Here is an 18025-nt window from a genome sequence, read left to right on the forward strand (position 1 = left end):
GTAATCGTGGGACACGTGTCAGAGATGAAAGCGAGGAATCAGACATCGGGTCGGATATGGCTGGAAAATAAATTGAAGATGGATCGTGCTGAATGGTGCTTCTGTATGTTCTAATGCTCCTTGAAGGATGGAAAATAGAGAGCCGCCTCGGCAAAGGCTGACACGGACCAACCATAATGTCCTTTTCACGAGTCAATTTCGTTTCGAGATACGAGTCGCCCGTAGGTGAAAGTCGAGGACGCATATTACGTTCAATCATTTGCTACGCATTTGTTACGCTTTAGATTAACACGCGCACTTTTCCACAAAACGAGCATGGAACTACTGTGTTATCGTGCTGAAAATTTTGAATCTTAATTGCCGAAATAATGGTATAGGACTACTACATTTACACTTAGAATTTATATTAGAATAGTTACATATTTATTTGATAAACGATTTCAAAGATATTCATCGATACACACTTGCACGCGTCTCACATTCTTCCATATCAGGCTGTTAACTGAACAGTTTACGTTCCTTTGTTTTCGAGACGCCGTGCACACACATAATTCCACACACTGATATTCACATACAAGTATTACTACTACGCAGCTAACCTAGTCTGGCACATAAAATCATATATATCTCAATATATCGTATTAATACTCCCGTATTAATACTCGTATTAATACTGTTTGCTCGTTTTGTCATTTGCGTATGGCAATAACTGGCGGGAAAAAGATCGCGCGCGAAAGTAATTGTTTCAGTGAGATTGTTTAACGAGTTTAATATCACCCTCGGAGTCTCTGGTCCCTCTATCAATTTTCCCAGTTCAAACATCATCGGCCGCGTAACATTTACTTTCCATTCGTTTTCTGACAGTAGAGCGAAACCGTGTCATTCGTAAAGTGGAGATTTGTCGAAAAGTCGCGGTCATATTTACCGCGATAAATCGCCGGGAAAAACTGCTTACGCAGATTCATACCGGATACGAATGTTTTTAATCCGTGGAATATCAGTGGTTTGCGAGAGCAAACGAGGCGACACGACCTCGCTGTGCATTTGCCCGGATATTCAGCCACTTTGACTGCGGATCGATGTTCTTTTGATTTCTCCTGACAATCAAGACACTGGTCTAGAAACGATCGATTCTAAAAACTTGGATCGAGAATGAAGCAAAATCATCGGCTAGAAACTAATTCTCGAGGTTTACAGAGGACCAGTCGTTTCACTGAACCACTGCAGAAGTGATAAAGATATCTTACCGAAAGAATTTTGCATTTCCACGATACATGACACATTTAATTACTGATAATTCGTCGTTCTGTAAACATTGGCTTGCGGGAAATTTCATTAAAAGCTGGCACGCGCGCCGGCAGATATTAAACGAAATCGCGCGTAACTCGCCAAGCTTCATTAATCAAAATCGCCGTAACGTTCGTACGTCGATGCATCGAGGAAACTGGTCGTCGCGTTCGATGGATTAATTCCACTGAATCGTTGTGTCCGGTGAATCAATTCGACGGTAGATGATACGAATAAATATAGATACGCTGGGAAAATAACGAAGTCGTATCTACTCTCGGAGGACGTTGCCGAAATTTATCGCGTTCGGTGGCAAAAAAATAGAACTTGGCAGATTAATTTTCAGTTCTCGGCCACCTTGCGATCTGCTCGTAAATTGCGAGGTGTGTTTCCTCGGAAAACGGAAGGTCCCTGGCGAGGTATCGCTGTTCGAATAACGTGCAATTTTTGAAGAGAAAATTCAGGCGCGAGAATACCCCCGGGAACGACTCGATATCGCCAAGTCAGAAAGCGTAACGATATTAATATTCATCGTGCGAATTAATATCAATGGCCACTACTCTGACCGGAATTCGAACGTGGCATTTATTAAATTTAATCGAACCCTTGTATCTGAATTAACGATCTCTCCGCCCGATGAAACGAGCGGCCAGAACGAGGACACTAAATATCGTTGCCGGTTACGTCTGCGCGTTTCGACCTCGTGATATAACCAACAGCCGATCTCTCGTGTTTCTTTCCTCCTTCCGTTGCGAACCGGCCAGCTCGATACAAAATTTATACGCGTTAATTGTTGGATTTATCGAATTCTCTATCTAAATCAAACAGATTTAGTGTGCTTATGTATACGTATACGTGTGTGTGTATGTATTAATATTTATGGATGAAATTTAGTGGTCGGTTATCGTAAATTATATAAAGGGCCACAATAAAATCCGTAAATTATTTAAGACCCACGAGAAGGATGTGCATACAATGTAAACCAAGTATCTGAAATATATGTGCTCGTAAAGATAGTCTATGTTTAATCAATAAACGAACCACTTTATACAATTTTTTAATCGTTTACGAAACGGACATTTCTCATTTATGCGAATAATCCTGAGGATACCTATTAGAAGTTATAATAATTTCATTAATATATCTGCAGGCACATGTTTTATCGAGCGTCGCAAGATTAATAATGGTCTAATGCTTTCTCGGTATATAAATAAGCAAGAGGCATAAAACATGGAGGGAAGAGTAAAACAGACCCTTGAACTCTCCCTTCTTCCATGATAAATCACGCACCTGAGAATCATCAATCCATCCGAAACCACCATCGGTATCCTACGAAATTATACGGCATTGAAAAAGTGGTTTAGGAAATAAAGATGAAAGAAAGAAAAATAAAGACCGCGGAGAAGAAATATCGCAGAGAATGTCACGGAAAATTAAAAAAGTGGTGTTGTCAACGGGCTAAGGAAAACAATGAACAACCTACAATCAGATCTACGAGGATCTGGAAACATCGGTATGGATTGGGGTATTTTCTTTCGGTTAGAAATCGATCCCGAATCAGTAAATTAATTTTCCAAAAGCAACCGAAGGGTATCTTACTGCTCCAATCCCTAAACATCCATCTTCTCGTTTCTTGTTCGATTCAAAGCGACAGATTAAGACGAATGGTAGAAATGACAGAAAAAACTACGCTCGCCAACTGCTTCACTTCCGAACTCGCAATGTACACCGAGTTTGATCTCCATTCGAGAATTTCGTACGAGTGGCCAGTTCGAGGGGATAGTTCGAGAGGATATCGGCGTAATTTCAACGGAAAGCTGCGATTTGCCGCGTGTACATGATAGCTGAAGCTAAATAGGCCAGCCAACGAGTCTGTCAGACTATTTATTCCATGGATGGACCTCTTTATTGCTATCTCGAGGAAATTTCACTGGATCGCGACGTTGCTTGTCTGGCGTCGATGCTGCTTCAAACGATGTACTTTCACGAAATTTACCGATTCGTGGGAACAAAGGACGCTGGGATGCTTGTCACTGCTGAAAAATTCGACCAGAACCGATAGAAAATTGCAAAAACGATATAATCGTTTGTTAACGCCGACATATAGACTCTCGATGCTTCTATTCAGGTTCAATGGCTGATTAATGTCCCTAACTGCTTGTCATCAAAGACCGTGAAAAATGAGAACGATCCTCGAACGGATTTGACTCGAGTTCGAACGACTTCGACATGGCAAAGTATCGTTCAATGGCGTGTTATCGTATGAATAGCTCGACAGGACTGTTGTTTCTTTGAAAAACGGTACTTGCTCAAACAATAGCCTGAATAGATGAACGTTATAAATTGTATTAAGATGAATTAGACAGTTCGCGTATTGTTCGTGCTGCTAATTTCCAGTTCACGTTGAAGGCACCTGTCGCTAGTTAATTAAAGCTACCTGTTTCCGCGTTATAATTTTCCCATGTTGGTTTTCTTTCCTTCGAGTATATTTTCCGAAACAAGCTGCTCGAGCGTACTGAAAGAGAAACATCTTTTTAAGTATCTAACGAGCAGTTCTGGCCAGCCCCCACTTCATTTGCGCGGCCGCTGAATTCGCAATTTCGTTACCACTTTCGGTCCTTGTTTAATTGCAGTTGCAGAAAAGAAAGAATTTATCTCGTCCGCCGACTGAACTAGGCCGAGAGTTAAATTTGTTTTGCCGTGTACTGTTCCGTTCGTGTTGCATTTTCGAGGGAAACTCGCGTCACGAGCTGCGCTACGTTTGTTCCTCAGCGCGCGCCATTTGTCGGCCAACGTCGCCGGATGAATCAATTACGCAAATTAAATTCGACAGTTTCACCCGCGCGACGGTGGATACGTTTCTCCGGAGGATGTCGTTCGATTTTCATGAGTCGCATTGATTGATTTCCACGCATCCTCGATCCGGTCGCGTGCAAATTCCTCGGCCAACCAACTCCGTCGCGATCTATTTAAAACTTCCATCAAATTAATTAACTGAAAACTACCGTTACAAGCATCGTCGCGTTGGCATCGTTAAAAATACAACGTTCCAAAGTTGAACGACCCCTTATCGTCGTAGACTCTTCAACCACGTCGCTTCTTAAGTGAAAATCATGGCATCAAAATTAAAAGATCAATAAGATGCTCGTTATGATCTCTAGTCTTCTATAGTTCTTGGACGAAAGAGTGTTAAAATGAGGAAACGGGAATAAGCGATAAAATGGAAATTGCGTTGCTTCATTCCTGGAAGAATATTCGTAGGAACACGGTGGAACGAGAACGTGTCGAAGACAGCCAAAGTGGAAACGGTCAACGACTAACGCGACGCGGTAGACGGGACACGCGTTATCTGCGCTTTGTCACGACGATTTCCAAAAAAATTGATCTTCTCTCGAATTTTCATCGATTCGAGCTTATCGACCTTGCTCCCTTTCCCTTGTTCTTTTCACTCTGTTCGCATCGGATTCTCTATGAGATTGTTTGCCGTCCTCGTGTAGGCTTTCCCGTTCCATGCGCGCCGCTCTTCATTTACTGATTCATATTGCGAAATCGAGCGGAAGACCTCCCTTGGATTGCAGTCTCGCAATCTCGCAGATCGTTCCACCTTCTCTCTTTCTCGCCTTCGCCTGTAATCATGGAACGCGCGTTTCCTTCATTTTTACTCGACTAACTTCATGGAAATGCAGCACCCTGCTAATACAGTCGGAAAAGTCTCTGTTCTCTCGCTGCAGATTACGAGAGCCGGTCCTCCGTGTCTGGTTTGCATCTTTTCTGACTGTCCGATTTCTTCGTCGTCGATGTCCTGCAGAGAAGATGATACTGTAGTTATTTCTAAAGCATCGTCGCATCGCGCACCAGCAATTCGAACAGGATATCTGGCACACTCCGGTGCGCCTCTAGACGCTATATCCTCCCAGTAAGGAACGCGTGAACGTTGTCGCGTCGATGGTTCCAGGACAAGGCGACTCAAAATATCCGATTACGCAAAGATTTCTTGACGACCGGTGAAAAATACGATTAACAAAGAGAATGATTTTACGCGAGAAAATAAATGGAAAATGTAGAGTTGAATTATTTGATACGGCGTTTCGTCCTCGATAAATTTGCAAACTTGATTAGTATATGTCGTAAATTGCCGTTGTTGTCCTGCATAAAATAAGTTTGACAGAGAGAAACGCGTGATGATTTAGGAAACAGAGTGGGAGCTAAAGCTCGACAGGATCGATGTAACGAAGTATAAATCGGCATGAAGTTATGCACCCTTCGAAAGAAGTGCAATTTTTTAAAGCTATGATTTAGTGCATTGATGCGCGAGACTGGGACGATCGTATTTCTGCGGTATGGCGCGTCCTGAATTAAAGACACGGGGCTCAGCTTCATTCTATACAAAAGACATATATCTGAACGCGTTACACCGCGCCAACCTGTTCGTATGAAAGCTGCCGTACCGTGTGTTTTATTACGATATATTTTTCCGGACAGCGCAATAACTCTTGCGCGAATTTGTACGGCCGATCATCTCCCGGGAATCAGGTTGCCAGTAAAATTTTCTCCCAGCATCGGCGAATCTGCATGTTACACGATCCGAGCTTACCGAGAAATATTTGGCTTCTCTTTGTACAAACTGAGTGCAGTTAATTTGCGTGCGTTAATTTTAAGTTTGCCTCGGAGCAATAAAATCGTAGAAACTCGTGAGCTCAGATTTTTCGTTATTAAACGACACGGATGTTGAAAACCATGAGGAGTAAAAATTTGCAAGTTCTAATTAAAGGATGGTGACAGATCGCAAGCTCGGCTGTGATAACGAGTGAAATTGAAAAATATGACGTGCGAATATTACAAGCTCTAATTGAGAGTCGGGTAATAGTGGCAAGCAGCAACTTTTACCTACTGCAAATTACGAGATACCGATATGATATTAAAAAAGAAAAAAAAAAAGACGGAAAAGAATTGCGAATAAACGTAACAAGTTGAAGTGCTATCGGTGCAACCAAAGGAATTGTAAAGTCTGACTAAAACACGATAGAACGTGGTCAATTGCATTTTTACATTCCATTACAGGAATTTTCAGAAACATTCTTCCTCCATCTGACATCCATACAAACGTAAACCGATCGTGAAACGACAAGGATAGCTTTCGCTGGCGGCATTAAGTATAATCTCGCGTGTATAACTATTCCAGGAGTCAAAAAGAAATGGGAACGCACACGCTCGTATATGGAACTATAAAATCTACACTCAGTGGAAACGTACGATCGCGAAAGGATTTTTATTTCTTTGGTCGCTATCGACGTCAATGGAACGTACATTACTGCAGTCTCCTAAATACGGGCTTCTAAGTGGTCGCAATTTCAACTGCTCTTTTCTCGCGACACGGTTAACTGACCGAAATCAAACGTTCGAATAGAATCGTCAGAGTCCAAAACAAGACAACTGGAATCACGATTTGTCTTAACTAACCAAATCGATGTCGTATCCTACATTCAAACAACACAAATTTCAATGTTCGCCAGTTCGGTACTTCTGGAAGGAAATTCCGATCGATTTACGAGAGACGGGGAATTTTTCGAACGGAGAAATTGAAATTTATCTTGACGTCGTCGCGTCGTGTTCCCAGCACTGATTTATAGTCGCTTTCCCGGAAGGATGGAAACAAGCGAGTGAATTAGGACAAAATGCAGAGCGAGATCTCGTTGTTGTGGAACTAAGAACTTTCCAGCCGAGTTGCTCGCCCCCTTTCCCTTCTCGTGTCAGTTTCCCGTTCTTCGTCGGACCAACTCTCCTCCGTACGGAGTTCCGTGTATCAAATGCGATTTCAATAGAGGGTTCACGGTTCTTCGGCATTTCCCTGTGGGACATTCGAATTTTTGTAGCAGCGTCAACCTAGGGGGAAAGGTATACGACAAATCGTCTTGGAGGAAAGTTTCGGCAGCCTGGAGCGTGACGAGACGATGGATACATTTATTCGCCTGTCTCTGTAGGTCTTACGTTTCCTTAGAAATTGCCAGTTCAGTATAATTCATGAAAGCCTGACATTGGACAAAACGCTGTAACGGGATAAATATACCTAAGGTATTTGATGCGGAACGACCTTGCTGTATATTTTACTGGCAAACAAGAGGGTTAGTTCTACACCCGATATCGCGTCCAGCCGTTTTGTTGAACTTTGTGCTTCGTTGAGATAAGTAGGGTACATCTCGCGGATGATTCATGGACCCTAGTTTCTGGGAAAGTCTGTTTGGCGCTCGCCAAGCAAAAGACGTCGTTGAACTTTCGGTCAACAATTTGAAATCGAGTCAGCTTACAGTACATTCATGAGTCGTTTCGATAAAGATGGTTGCCCCTAATGCGCTTCGAGTACCGTTCGAGAATTCGACGTTATCAGCGAGTCACTTTACTGGCCAAGTTCGACGAAGAAGTTGGCACGAATTACGCGCATAGTTCACCGCGGTGCACCATAACTGTCTCGCGATACAACACACTTAGCTTAGAATTAATTCCGGTGGTGGAACCGTAATACTACGAGTGATTTGCTAAGATCGCTTCCGGTGGTGTTCGAGTTCGGATACCGTGAAACCTATGCCAAGGCATAATGCCAAATAACGCTATAACGAAGCGAATTATTGCAGGCGCGAGAGGATGCTGCAAATTTTGACGCCCACTCGATCGATGCTCGCGGAATTTTCTACCAAATTCGATTACACCTGCCGCATGAAAATTCCTATGACGTACTGCGCGATCGCTTGCATAACGATGAAACGTTCCGAATGACGCGGCCTTCGTAAATGACGCTTTGACGAATATATTTTTCCACTAACAGGCTAACACGATGATTTGGATGAAATCCGCGCCCCATCAACATATCGAAGCAGTTCCTTTGGATTTATTCGAAAAGCATCCGGACGCAAGTTTCCGAATTTAGTCGCGCTCGTTCCGATAAACCGAAGTAGAACAGATCGTTTCGTCTTTCCAATTTCTCCTCGATTTCTTCCTCTCTCGTTCCATTAGCACGGTAACTCTGTTTCACCGAAACAATCGTTACCTCGGGATAGATAACACGCGAAGTTTGAAGTTTCCAAACGTAATCTGATCCTGATACAGCGTTCGTTCCTGTTGCGCTTACGAATCCGCCTGAAAACTATTTTCAGTAACGTCGATCGAACGGAAGTTCGTCTGCAACTAGAGGAAGGGGTTGTCTTTGGCAGGAAAAAAGCAGCTCGGTAAACGTAACTGCTCCAGGCGAAAACTTCGATGCAGTTTATCTTTGGCCGAGAAGCGATTTCGTTATCGGGTCGGCGCTCGTACAGACGGCTGCTTTTTCCATGCGGGCAAACTTGTTTCGAATTTCTAAATTCCCTTTCGGTACAGCGGTTCGTCTCGCCAAAGACAATTAATCGCTCCAAGTTCTACGAATAAATCTTACGCCCTTGTGTTTACCAGTGCTCGTTTTTTAAGATTTCTAACACTTATGCCACGTTCGTGTCGACCAAATCATTTCAGAGATCTTCACTGTTCGCTATTTGCAAAAGCCAGTAGCGAATATACTATCAATGAATATTTTTCACCACCTATTCATCCACTGCTTTCCAACAGCCACCAGGATACAGCATAGCGTTTCCTCTCGGAACCCTTACTTTCAACTCTCCCTTTGGATTTTCGCTCGTCACGCACTATTCACCCTCGAGAGATCCCATCCCCGTCTACGTACACTGTATATACACACACACACACATACAATGATCACGTATGTACGTCTCATAACGCTTGAAATATGCGCACACGTACTTGCACGGTTCTCAAGCGTCTTACAAATCCTCGCGACTCCACTCGCACGACATGACAGAGCTTTGTCGCGAATCATTTATAATCCACCATCAACACTTGCCGGGCTTATGAATTCAAGCTTCTACTCTCGCGAATATTCTCGCGATCAATGAAACCGGCGAAACGATTCCACGCAACAGATATCGTTTCGCAGCGTTGGATATCGCGTTTCGATCCGATGATTTTCTTTCTTTTTATTTCTTTTATGTAAGTTCGCGTTTAAATAGCACGATATAACGGAGTACTCGACTAGGCTGGATTTATACGACGGTACAGCCAACCTAATTAGGTTCCCGACGTTCGATCGATCATGCCAGGCCGCATACCATACCGCGAATACTTCTGGATCGGATCGGCACGGCGATCAGCGGTTAATATCGAGATTGAGATTTCGACAGCATTGACAAGTGGGTCACGTGTACCTGACGTCTGAGTCGCAGGTTTCTTCGCCACGCATTTACATTCCACGGAAAATGAGAAAAATCTGCATCCTCGGTCAGGTTTTGTAAACTCCGTTGAGCGTCGGTCTCGAGCATTGCAAGGTTACGTGTAAGACGAGTTACGTATTGCCAAGAATGTTGGTTCGTCTTCTCCTTTTTACATTTCCCAATCTTATTGCTATATCGTACAGCACAGTAGTACAGACAATTTTCTAATCAATTCTAAACAATTCTGCAACAAATACAAAGATCGACACGTAAAAATGTCGATTGAGATTCGTCATTCAAGTTACCAACGAATATAAATCGACGCGTATTATGTGCTAGCCCTTAGCAAATGGGACGATTCGATTAATTTTTTCGTAATGCAAGAAGCATCGATAGGTAGAACAGCGGAACAACGGTTTCGTTGAACTAAATACGTTTCAGGAAACTCGACCAATACGTCAGTCTTCCGAATGCAACCATAATTTGTACTCATCCATTACATCGAAGCAGAGAAACCGCAAGACCGGTCGATCAGTCATCGTAGCGAAACGCTCGATTGCTCTACTCCTACCCCCGGGCAAACTAGAACCAGTTCCCAACATATTAATTGATATTCGAGAGGGGTTCCAAGTGCCTGGCCATGGTTCTCGAAGACGAGAGCTGGAATCCGGGTAGCACGAAATTAATAATAATTTCGATCGCATTGGCGCGAGTTTAATTCGTATTGATCGGCTGCGTCCCAATTTCAGAAGGGTAGGGGGGTGCAATTATCCGCCTCTATATGCTCACTGGCAGCCCACGATAAAGGAAATCGAAACAACAACGCAGTATACGCTGGAATCGTACACGAGCTCGTTTATTCGTAACGTTTGTTTAGTAACGTTTCGCTGCGTTCTACTCTCGCCGCGATCGAATCGCCATCGCGAGTAAATTTAGACGATGGAAAACGAATGACCGAGAGCACCTAACCGGCCACATTTTCGTTAAAACGTTGGAAGGTCGATGCTTCGCCGACCGAGATATAAAAGCGGATCGAATTAAAAAGACGAAGAACGCGAGGAAAAATGGCAGAGATTTCGTTTATTAGCAGCGAGAATTTACGATGGTCATGCCGTGGCCAAACTTGTTATCGAGTAATTCGGGAAAGTCGTAGAGCACGCAGACAACACGTCACGATCGTCCGGCCAAAACTGATAGCGTGATATATTGCTACCACGTTGCGTGGCACGGCTACCGAAATACGAACGTAAACGCGAGCGAAATACTCGCGCACATTTTGAAAAAACCTGTCCTTTCCTACAGAGGTAGACCCTATTTCATCATTTTGCTGTCAAGTTTCGAGGAAATATTTTTTCCATGCCGTCGACTGAAACGCATCGGTATTTTATTTGACGAAACGTCATATGTTCCGTAGGTTCGCGTGTAAAGATTGGCGTAGCGAAGGAAATTTGCTCGGCTGTCAAGATACAATTACTCACGTACCTTGATCATGGTGTAAGCTCGGCTTTCCTCGTGGACCGCCCTCTTTCGCTGCTTCTCCATCATCGAGTACGCCTTGGCCCATCGTAATCGTTCTTCCTGTGACACGACACAGTAGATTCAGCTAATCGTCGATTATCTACGCTAGTGGTTACTAAAACTATCTTCCATGATACATCGAGTCCATAACGGGAGGAAACGTAAACGTGGCGCGTTAAATTAATCGCGATATTCCTGGCCAATTTGTTTCCAGAACAAATATTTCCTTTCGTTTAAACGATCCGACGTTCGACTTCGTGCTAGGAATACGTTGCAGCGGAATCGACGGTGGAAAATTCACGCAGAGTCGCGCTAAAAGGCGTAAACGCTCAACGAATCGGCGGCAATGAAGCCTCGGCAGTTGTTTTTCTCGTATCGCTTTTCTCTCCACTATTTACACGCGGTGAGAAACACTAAACGCTTTAAACTCGAACCTCTTAAAATGGAACGGATTTCGCATTGCGCGGGGTTACGCGTCGTTGCCGTTTCAACGCCACGGCTGCAGCGCTTAATTGCCTGGCAAAAATTAGCTCAGTTAATTTCACCCTTTTATCGTGCACTTCCCAGTTTAACAGAGAGACACGGACGTTTTTATTGGTTGAAATTGCGCAAACATCCGACAGCAGAATGCTTTGACAACTCTTTCTTGATTCCTGTCTCAAGCTTATCGATTCGTTCGTTTCTTTATTTATCTTTTATTTAATGCGCTGATTCGCAATATCTTCGAAACAGAGGATTCGTGTGAAAGCAATTATAGACAGCGGCGTGTACACGCCAACGTGTATTAAACACTTTGACTGCTTCGCTCAGGACACCACGGGAGTATTTTTATTATTCAAAGCATATAATGGCAAAATAATAATAAACTGATGACGTAAGACAACATTCTTTCCCAATGGACCGTTTATCTTATTGATGGTCACGGGTGACCACTGTGGCACCTTGGTAACAGTTGATAGCGACATATTATAACGAAGCTTCGTTTATTTCAACAAACCACTCGCATTCGTTGTTTTCTCATATGCAAAACGTCCAAAATATATCGTTGAAACGTGTAGAAGATATTGGTAAACAATATTTGCTCATTCTACATACTAGGTTGTCCGAAAAGTTCCTTTCGTTATATGAGGAAATGATAGATGCACAGAATTTTTCCTTTTATATTATTTTATTGAATTGTATATGACCCACTTTGTTTTATTATTCCCAAATGGATCATACATAATTCAATAAAATAATATAAAACAAAACATGTTATGCATCCACTAATTCCGTATAAAAAGAAAGAAACTTTTGGGACAACCTGGTATAGTAGTATAGTATGTGCACACTTCTGACTGTGCGACACGAAATGCAGAAGAAAGAAGGGCAAGCGTACCTGGCACGAAAATTTTGCAGAGAATGCTATAAAAAAATATTAAACAAGATCGAATATTGCTAAGAATCGGACCAAAAAGGTGACCACCTATTGTCCAGATTGTATTGATGACCCACACTTATGTTTAAAGTGTTTTAACACAGTGCATCGTTAGATGCAACATTTGTTCTCTTTTTTTTTTTATTGATGTTCTAATAAAAATGTTTAATTGTTCAATGAGGCACTTTTTATTTCAAAGTACCTTCTATTTATCGGTTATATTCAAAACACCCTAACTGTCAATTTTCATTCAATTTTTACAATTGTAAGAAGTTCAAGCGCTGCGGTCGCCAACGACCAACGTGGCAGTCAAAGTGTTAAAGAGACGAGACAAAGAAGTTTGTCTCCCTCGATCGGATAAGAAGCGTAAAACAACAAGGCTCGAACGATATAATCGCGGTATCAATTAATCGATTTTGTTAATGATTCGTAACGCGGATGAAATACGTCGACCGCAACACGAACGTTCCATTAATCATGGAGATCGAGCCGGTAAATCAGTGACAGTGCAGGAAATAGTTACTAACGAGGTGTTTTAATGGCACCGCTAGGAACACGATAGATCGTTCGCAGGTACCATCTTTATGGATAATACATGATCTTGCACGCGGTAGAACGCTTTAAAACGTAAATAAATAAAACGAGCAAAAGGTATCGTTTCTAATTGTCAGCCTGGATATTCAATTTTCGGACGTAGCTCGCTTAATAATGATTGATAAGCGAATTTCTTCAATTAGACGCCAGGTAAACCGATTAACTCGGCTCAAATAACTTTAACTCGTAGTATAATACAAACGAGATAGTCACGGTGCCAAAAATTGAATTTATTACGATTCGCGCTGTCGTCGATGGAATCGTAATATTTTTCACTTAGAACCGGTTTCACTTACCGATCGCATAATCTGGATATGAAAATGTTTAGGGCAAACACGTTAACAGCGACTGCGACAAGGCCAGTCGCGTATCATGCTCATCGTAACAGTAATTCTACACAGTCGAATCGGACTCCGTGCATTATCATAATCGATATTTCGTTAGCATAATGAAACGATACTCTTGCTCGTTACGAAATGGAACGTCCGCACGAAACGCGACGCGGCACATCGATGTAATTTGCCCTCTGAAATGGCTACAATCGAAACAGGAACAGTCGCGCGATTAAAATTCTCCTCGCTTCCTGATACACGCGGTGTATCGTTTGTTTGTTTAAAGCAATTAATCGCATATGCAATTTCCCTCTACACGCATAACCTTTATCCGGTTATTGGCGTATTAAAAAACGATTAGAAACGGCGAAACAATTGTTCCCCGATCTGTCGTTTTATAATTTACCTTTTATACGCCTCTTCCGAGTACTCGTTAATTCCCGCGACTTCGACCAAACAGAATCGACGAACAGCATCAAAAATGGTCAAACAAAATTGGAAAAAGCATATTTTTACTGATGTTCGAGTTACAATGGTTCGCGAAAATATTTGCACTTTTATCACAGAAAACCTTTATCCACGTATTGTACGTGTTGCACGTACAAAACACTTTGTAGTTTCAGTATCACCGTAACGAGATACGACTGTCGCGATTAGATTGGTAAGATCAGAACGCACTCTGGAAATGTATATAGAAATTTCAGTAATTTCAGTCGACGTTCATAACCATGCTAATAAGATTGAAAAATGTTTCAATGACACGCGTGATGTATTCACAAAAGACTGCTACGAGCGCTCAGACATCTTCGCGGGCTACTTAGAATCTTGCGCAGGAAACTTTTCTTACGAAATAAAGTACGAACAAGACGATACTTTGACGAGTAATCTCCAATTGCCAATCGTCCATCCAAGCGATCTTTTCGTGAATTTTCAAACGTTGTCGCTCAAATCGTTGAAAACCGACGATTTTGAAACTCGCGATGATAAGCAAATAATATGGAGAGAGAAGAAACGATGGGCGGTGATGCAGAAGGCGCCGGATCGGAAGGTCAAGCTGTGCGGGGAAGATGGAAAATTAGGAAGATAGTTGTTCGATGTGAGCCGAGGACTTTGGCGGTCGGCCAACCAGCTCCGACTATTTCGACGTACACCTCGCCGGTTGAAATTCCTGGCTCCAGTCTGTCCTACTCTTCTGTCTGCCCTAGCAGCCGCGTCTAGCGTAGTCCGCGTATCTGGCATCCAGCTAACGGAGCTACACGAACCCCGGCCGACTTCCTCTTCGTTTCCAGCCTTCCGGCTTCCCGATTCTGGCCGAGTTTCCGCACCCATTGCTCTCTTTGCTCCGCGATTTATGTTATTTTTCCAGCCACAGCTTATCGCCTCTCGTATCGCGCTCGCTTCGTTCGCGCACCGCGGGACATTGACAGAATTATAGATAATCTGTTGGAAATTTCTGAACCTACGTTCGAGCTCGATCCTAACACTGCTACCTTCTTCCGGTAGCCTTCGACGTGCAATTCTACTTTCTCACATTTTCTACTTTTTTAACATTCAAAGGTATCTCAAGTTTGAACAAAATATGGAAAGATTCGTCTTATACGATAGAAATTGGTTTTATTTGAAAGCTTTGTTTAAGAGAAAGAGCAAGACCGAAATGTACAAATTCAACGAGGATTTTTCTTCTTCCTTCGGAAGAGAGCTGTTCCAAGATATTTCGACCGATCTTGTAAAAGATAGAGGAAATGCATCGATCGAGCATCGATCTGCAAATATGCTACATTTGCCGCGTCGATCAAGAATCGAGCCATTATTCATCCGCAACGAGCTCGTCACGAGCCGTAGCGTTTGATTGAAATTCAACGTGCTGCTGGCTCCTTACCGACCGAAACGACGCCGATATTGAATTCGTGGCTCCAACATTATCGAACTCGTGCTTCCAGCCTGTGTTCATACGACAAGGATAATCTTAGCGATACAGGTGTAAGCGTAACAAGGACTCGCATAGACGGGACAAACTCTATCACCGTGAGAAGTTAATTACAAGTCGATTTCGTTTCATTCTCCGTGCTGAATCTACGTAATACCATGCTCATATTTCGAACTATTTCATTGTAAATCGCCAAAGATTAGTGGAAAAACTTGGCACACTTCCTACTATTATTAGCATAAAGGTAAACCCAATGGAATATGTTTGCAGTAAAAGCAACTTTTATATATTTCCGATAAATATCTTGGAGCTTACACGTGGCTTTCGAATTGGACCAAAATAATCGTCACAGTCGTGTTTTGTTACAATTTTGTTTAGCACGTGCTTGTGTAATCTACGCGTGTGTATATAAAAATTGTTTGTGATAAATGTTCAGATACTCTTGCGAGCCAGTGTACGACAGAATTGTACGAAACAAGACACCGGTGAAACCGAACTCGATACCACAAACTCGCACCAACGAAAGCGCGAGAAAGAGAAGAATGTCAGAGTCTTGGGTTGATTTTTTTCGTCGGTGTGTCCGTCAGCCATTTTCTCTGCAACCGGTCTACTAACAGACAAGTTAAGTATCAGCAGGGCTGGTACCCTTTCACGTCGAGGTTAAGTATTAAAATCCTCTCAGCCTTAAGCTCTTATCACAATCACAAGTAGGTTCGTCAGACAAAAGAGTCGACGCGTTGAGATGGGAACATCCAGCGGGAGCTGCGCCCCGATGCACCGTTTTATGCAGCGTGCCAAGCTTCCAGCGAATGTCCGAACGCCCCTTTTTCAACGTCTCCCTAGGCTTTTATTAAAAAAGTCCTGTCAGCCGCGGAAATTATCTGGCGGTTAATACGCCACCGTGCTTTAATTTATCATTCCGTAATTAATTCCCTGTGCGCGCGTTTTGTCCGACTAAGAATGGATATGACGTTCTTTGAAAGAGCGTTAACCAGAACGGAAATTCGACGAGAGAAGCTTCTTCCCTACGAGCGACAAAACGACGAATCTGCGCTTATGGTCTGCTGCTTTTAGGCTTTTCTCTATTTCCCAGAAAAATAGAGAATCGACAGAGGGTTTTCGAGAGAGAACGAGTAAGAAAGACTCGTCGATCGAACATCACGATCTTGTTTAAGACGGTGAACAGCTGAAAACTACTCGAAAACCCTCGACTCAGCGAAGGAGCATCGAGAGACGCACTCGAAGCGTCTCGAGCCTTCGACTCCTCGTGCACGGACACCGTTTCCCGCAATATTCTCTTCATCCGTGCCACTCGTACTTACACTTCACCTTTTATAAAAAGCAAGCACTTGTTTTCTGAAAGATTCTTTGCAACAATTAAGCGGGGGAATCTGCAGTTCTGGCATAAGTCAAAGTTACAGGAAACAATGCGAAGGGCGAGATCGGTATCGCTAAACTTTAACGAGAAACTTAATCACATCGGGCTGCCGATCAACCAGTTCTCTTTAATCTGAAAAGGGTCGTCCCTCTTCTGGTCCAATGAGCCTCGCCGTTGTAATTTCCTCAGGCCTTGTAATTAGCATCCAAAATTCATGGGGTAATCCGATTCCGGCCAAACCTCCGCCGTTGACGAAAATTTTCTCGTCAAATTGGCCGGCGCCTGCTTTCTTCGTGACTCGTCTTCGAACCTCGCGCGCTTTTCGTTGGCTCGCTGTACTCGGGTCTGTCTTCAAGGGGATAGACTCGGAGGAAGATTTTCCACGCGACAAAACGAGAACTTACGGTCGACGCGTTTCTTTCTCGAGATCTTTTTTCAACGTCTTTTCTATAGCCTTTCTTCCACGAATATCCTCGACGAGTACGCCGACCGATAAATTCTGGTTTCGTAGCACTCGACGGAAGTTGCCGGAAGGGACCTACCAGTTTACCGAACACGATCATCGCGCAAGACGTGATGACGATGGGAAACAGTTGAAAGAACCGGCCGAATAATTAATGCCTGGCACGTTCTCCGCCTTGGAACGCGGCTCGATACACGTAGCACAGGATCGAACTGCCATCGTTTTCGGAAGCTTTGCGAACTTTCGCAGACACCATCATACACCGGAACCTTTTCCTGCCGTTAATTACAAATTAACTCACCAGAATTATTCGTAATCCCTGGCCTTGTCGCATAGAATATCGAGTTGATATATAGTTGATCGTTTTTAATATTATGAGAGTGGAAGTACGATGCTTTAAAGGTGGACAAATTCTTTTAATCTGCAAACTTAATATAGAAGTGATACGATGGAAAGGAAATCAGTTGATCATCGTTAGTTAGGTACATCGTTGAGAGCGTTCGTTTTAGTCACGCTACAGTTACTTTCAATTCACTAGCTTGTACCCGTTGCGAAAAAGGGATCATCAATGATCGATTTTGAACGTTGCTTTTTCATAAAATCTCTATAGACCCATACGGTTCACTCTGCCCGACACACGTGTTAGACATTTTTATGGGTTGCTCCGCTCTTTTGAGATTCCAAGGTAAGTGCCTTGTGCGATCCCTCACAGTCCGCTTACCAAGAGGCATCAGTGTCTTTCGCACTCCGTGGCTAAATCCTTTAAAAACAAGGTCTCTGTTGCTTGGCTATGCAACGCCGTATCGCTCGCCATTAGCAAACTATCTGCCGCATCCTCTGAACAATCATATCGTCGA

At 43.1% G+C, this 18025-nt stretch overlaps 1 protein-coding gene across 2 annotated transcripts in view; it reads right to left on the bottom strand.

Annotated features, from left to right (window-relative positions):
• Positions 1–18025, bottom strand: part of LOC100644013 (neprilysin-1) — a 74222-nt gene that overhangs the window by 14397 nt on the left and 41800 nt on the right. The window contains exon 7 of one of the 2 annotated variants that reach the window (XM_020863259.2): positions 11022–11117. The exons of the other annotated variant lie outside the window; for it this stretch is intronic. Coding sequence (XP_020718918.2) covers positions 11022–11117 — 96 coding nt within the window. The remainder of the gene's footprint in view (positions 1–11021; positions 11118–18025) is intronic. 2 annotated transcript variants of the gene reach the window in all.

The sequence above is a fragment of the Bombus terrestris genome, chromosome 5, assembly GCF_910591885.1.
Source record: "Bombus terrestris chromosome 5, iyBomTerr1.2, whole genome shotgun sequence".
Taxonomy (NCBI): Eukaryota; Metazoa; Arthropoda; class Insecta; order Hymenoptera; family Apidae; genus Bombus; species Bombus terrestris.